Source organism: Penaeus vannamei, chromosome 25, assembly GCF_042767895.1.
Source record: "Penaeus vannamei isolate JL-2024 chromosome 25, ASM4276789v1, whole genome shotgun sequence".
In the NCBI taxonomy this organism is placed as follows: domain Eukaryota; kingdom Metazoa; phylum Arthropoda; class Malacostraca; order Decapoda; family Penaeidae; genus Penaeus; species Penaeus vannamei.
In genome coordinates this window covers 20,860,935-20,865,934 of record NC_091573.1, presented here as the reverse complement: position 1 = coordinate 20,865,934, position 5,000 = coordinate 20,860,935, and the positions used below count along the sequence as shown (strand labels likewise).

The following is a 5,000-nucleotide window of genomic DNA, read 5'->3' as shown; positions in this document are numbered from 1 at the left end:
CAGCCCTCTTTCAACCACCTTGATGTGCGCTGAAGACCTGTACAGTTGTCGTGACCATGGCAGACCCATCTTGCACAGCACTACCATTGAACTGAGAGTGAGGCATGAGCTAGCAGCTGCTCTTATGGCAGACCATGATTCTGGGCTCTACTTTCCCAATGACATCTTTGTGGATTTTTACCCGGCTGCTTCTCGAGACTCTTTACAGGTGGGGGAACTCAGTGAATAGTAGAGTAGTGTGTATTTGGTGAGGTTATACTGGTGTGTGAGTTTTTTAGTAAGAGTTCTTGTGGATTGGATTTTTTTTTTTCAACAATTATAATAAAATTTCATGTGGCCTTTAACAGATTGATGGAGGCATTGTGACACCACTCAAGATCAGTGTGTCACGCCAGCAGTACAGACAAGTTATGAAGACCTTGTCCAACTTATCTGTGGAGGCTGATACCCAGACAACAGAAGGGCAAACCTTGGGTTAGTTGTGGTTTTATGCAGAGGAAGGATTGTAATTGATAATGAAGTTTATTGTTGTATTTATGGTGTATATGTATGTATGATTTTGAAATGCTGTGATTAGTATGAAATAAAAAATCTAAGGATACTTTTAATGCTGTTCATGAAAGCTTTTGTGTGTACTTCTAATAGGCCAGGTTGATAAATTGTATTTTTTTCACATGCAGATTCTATCCATGAAGAAATGCCAGGGACAGTGACATCAGAATCATATTCACAGAGGAGAGAAAGTGTGAAACGCAGGGAAAATGAAGTCTCATCCATATCGGTTAAAGGCAAGTGAACTCTACAGTATTTTATTTAGCAGTCTTGTCTCATGTACTGGTAATGAATGAATTCTATGACATGAAAGACTGATTTGCAACAGTAGGGATAAGTGTTCTTGTAAAAAGTAATGTTAGGTAGCATTTGTCTTAGAAGATTCCATTTGATGAAATTATCAACTTCCTCTTCAGGATCCTTCTCTGTGCCTAGTATGTGTGTTGAACTGCGTGGAGATGTAGGAGAGAAGGAAAAACCACTTGTCAATTTGCTTCTTGAAGAGATAAAAGCCTCATATGAGTCTTGTGAAGCATACAAGACAAGAACACAGGTATTTCTCCAAATGTTTTTGGTGTTACTGAAAAAAGTACATTCATCAACATTCATATATTTCATGAAATTATTTTGGCAAACAAATTGGTGCAATTTCCACACACAGGTTACCCTTCGCTCACTGATGATGGAAGACCTGCAGCAGCTGGACACTAGTGCACAACACAGGTTCCTCATGAAGTCGGATACACTGCCACTGCAGTCACCAGATGGCCCGGCTCCTTATGGGATGCATCTGCACCCAGGCCACCATCCCCACATGCATTTCATGAAGGAGCACCATGTTCCTGAATTCATATCGACCTCCTGTCCTGAACGCTTCCCTCACCAGCCAGTCTGTTTCACCTCATCCTCTTTACCCGACAAGCTGAAGATGGAAAAGCCGTTTTTCAAAGCAGCTCAGAAGCCTGTACCTAGGAGGCATTTGGAAAGTGAGTTTGTTACTGTCTTTATTCAAGCTGCTTCCTTCCATGTGCTAATCTTTGTGTATGCCTATATAGAATCATTGCAGTAAACCAGAGTTTCCTAGATAGGTCAGTCTGCCAGATGCCAGTATCGTCCTGGGTGTCCTGGATGGATATCCACCCGAAACAAGAATACTGGCTAGGAGGAGTTGTGAGTCTGGAAAAACTTCTGTTTATCTTTATTAATTTTTTCTCCTAGAGGAATGTTATGTCAGCAACATCATTCGACTCTATTCTGGAGACTGATGTCCTCTTTTTTTATGGGGATATTCATAATGAAACAGCTAACTAGTGGTTGCCAGCAGAAAAGAACCCTTTACCATTTTTATCCTACCTGGGAGTTCTTTTCTCTCTCATTTTTTAAATACACTAACATTGGAAGTATGCTAGGCAAGCATAATTTTACTAGGTGGGTGACTGGATATACTAGTAGTATATCTGTAATTTGTCTTTTCTTTGGGAGGTAGAAAAGTCTAGCAGTCTAGTTTCTGATAATTATGATGTGACAATTTTTACAATTCTTGGATATCCATGTTACTTTGGCAGCTGCAATATCACTTGTGTATTCTATTGAATATGCCTCTGACAGGCCCAGGGTTTAGTTTGTTTAATTTCTTTGCTCTTGCTTGTATTGTTTAATGCTAACTTTTGCTTAACCCCTATGATCTGACTAAATGGCTGCAAGCTGGGTGATGCAAATTTGCCATCATGAGTGAAGGCCAGTTTTGACAGAAAAGACTCGCCACGAGTGCCCAAACCTCTTGGAGTGTGATATGACTCATTTGGCGCTTAGAAGGGGGCTTTAGTATTATTCCCATAGATAAACGAATGTGGAATGTAACATGAGTAAGCAGTGACTGGAAGAGTGCCGGCTTCAGGGAGGACGCCATTTCCATGTTGCGCACTGTATTTCTAGAAAATTTGAAAATAACGAAAAAATAAGATATATGACACAAATAACCAAACCTTCTATATTTATTACATAGTGAGGTGATATGGAGTCTGTGCAAGGAAAATAAGCTATTACCATCTGGATATAGCAGGTCAAAAGACAAATGTGAACGCTGAAAAATGGCAAAAAACGCTATAAAAGTTCACGCAAAATAACTTTGCAAAGGGGAGGCACAGAGTCTTGTCACTGCTCATGGGTGACCATGTGCACCCAGCCTATGCATTGCATGCCAGGGATGTTGGCTACTCATGTAACCCACTGCCGATATTTTTGGCACTATGATTCATATGACGCAGCTGGATCCAGTGGGTTAATGAACACACATTATGAGAAAAGGAGGAACTTTGTGTTATATTTCATGCTACAAAAATATTTTCATGTATTTCAAACAGCTCATATCAAAGGAAACACGTTCTAATTTACTGTCTGCCTATCTCTCTCGAGAAGGCTTGTCATCACAAAGCCCACGTACGAGCATCAAGCCTGGAGGCAAAGCAACTATGAGTCCCAGTACCCCCCCACCCTCTCCCACCCCAGGTGAGGGGGAGGAGGAGACCCTTAGGCCGGACACTACACTTGTCACCATCACCATCTCTACTATTGACAAGAAATGCCCTGAGTTCCACAGCAAATATGATGGTGTAAGTATGATTTGGTGTTTTGTATTCCTCATAGATATCATAGCTGTTTTTAATCCATCTTCCTTTTAAAAAGATTAAAAATGATAATTGTGGTAAACAATGGGGTGAAAGGGATGCATCATATTCATAATTTTCTCGTGTTAGTTATTAGGTAAGTGGAATAAACTTTGAATCATGTTCCCTATTACATTTTCCTCTTTTATTTCAGACAAATCGCTTCATTGATGTAGACTTCAACAGCCTGAACACTGTCATCAACATTCCTTCATGGGTTATGGTATTAGATTTCTTCAGCACTGATCAGGAGAATGACTCTCCTGCCAAAAGTGATGGGAAAGTCACACCTGATACTTTGCTGTCATCCTCGCATAAAGGTAAGGTGATATGTGCTGAATGATAGTCTTTAAGTTTTTAATTTTTAGTTGTTATATATTTCACTTTTAATTTTTTTCCTCTTAGTATAATAACATGTTTTTTAGATATGTTAATTTTGTCATTGATGATAGTTATGACAGATCAAACTGTAAATGCTATGCTATCTCCTAAAGTATGTATTTGTCCAAGGCATCCCTCCCTGCAGACCCCAAAAGAAAATGATTTTTAACAAAAAGTATTCTTACCTGGTATCAGGTGACCATTATAGCATATCACACTATTTTGACCCATTATATTCCCTTTGAATCTTCTAGGCATGGATGAACTGAACACTATCATGGAGGTACAGGTGAGATCCCTCACCCTAATCTTGAACAAACCTGAGTGTGAGCTAGCCCAGGCAAGCATCTCGCAGGTTCTGGTGCGGTCTGTGGGATCTGAGGGGAATCTAACTCTTACTGGACGACTGGGATCGCTCTCTCTGGTGGACTGCACAACTCATGGCCATCTTTATCGGGAAAAGTTCATCACCACTGGTTCAGAGGCCATGACGTTCCAGGTGTTCAAGTAAGTTTTTGGGCTCTTGCACATTTATGCAGACTTAAAATGCAGAGGGGAAGGACCCATGCATTAAGTATTTTATTTTTGTTTTAAAATGGTTAGAAAGTTATTGTTGATTGAATAGAGTATTGTATTTAAAAACAGAGGGAATATCTAGTGCTTTTCATGTTGTTTGACACCCAGCTTAGATAAACTTTTTGTTTATTGTATTAATTGTATTGGTATTTTAGAGAAAATATGTTGGACTAATATTTTTGAACTGTAAATAAAGGAGCTACTCGAGTGTTGTTGAATACAATTTTAATTTAGGCTATTTAGTACTCTTTATTCTAATTTCAGAATTACATTTTAAAATTTGATTTGTTCTCAGGTATGGACATGATGATCCTGAGATGCTAAGGGAATGTGATATTCGTATGAAACTAAAAATGTCTTCTGTGATGTACCTGCACACGCATCGCTTTGCCTCAGAGCTTACTCAGTTTGTACAGGAATTTAATCAGTTAAGAGATATTGTGTCAAGATGGAGAGCTACTAGTGCTGGATTAAAGGTAATTAAACTTCTTGATGTTTACTTTTGGTTATGAATTTTAACTAAGTTGATTCATAGTGCTGAATTTCTGTTAATTGTAAATTAGGATATAGTTGTAAAACAATATGAATTTGTAAACTTTGATTAGACAGTGGTTTTTAGAATATCATATTTGAAATATGATGCAAAAGATAATGATATTTTTATCAACAACAGGTATCAGATTTTAGCAGAGGGTCACGTGTATCACTGGACATCACTGCAGGCTCTCCTGTTATATTCATCCCCATGTCCAGTCGATCAGAAACACTTCTGGTGGCAGAATTAGGAAGCTTAACCATAACCAACAAGTTCCTCTGGGCAGGTTC

General features: G+C 38.9%; 1 protein-coding gene across 1 annotated transcript in view; it reads left to right on the top strand.

Moving 5' to 3' along the window:
* Vps13D (vacuolar protein sorting 13D) overlaps positions 1 to 5,000 on the top strand; it is an 86,451-nt gene that overhangs the window by 26,457 nt on the left and 54,994 nt on the right. Inside the window, exons 24-33 of the mRNA XM_070138927.1 lie at positions 4 to 208; positions 348 to 474; positions 681 to 788; positions 969 to 1,105; positions 1,214 to 1,538; positions 2,971 to 3,164; positions 3,373 to 3,538; positions 3,854 to 4,106; positions 4,471 to 4,651; positions 4,849 to 5,000. The exon at positions 4,849 to 5,000 is cut by the window's right edge and continues 19 nt beyond it. Of these exons, the coding sequence (XP_069995028.1) occupies positions 4 to 208; positions 348 to 474; positions 681 to 788; positions 969 to 1,105; positions 1,214 to 1,538; positions 2,971 to 3,164; positions 3,373 to 3,538; positions 3,854 to 4,106; positions 4,471 to 4,651; positions 4,849 to 5,000 (1,848 nt within the window). The remainder of the gene's footprint in view (positions 1 to 3; positions 209 to 347; positions 475 to 680; positions 789 to 968; positions 1,106 to 1,213; positions 1,539 to 2,970; positions 3,165 to 3,372; positions 3,539 to 3,853; positions 4,107 to 4,470; positions 4,652 to 4,848) is intronic.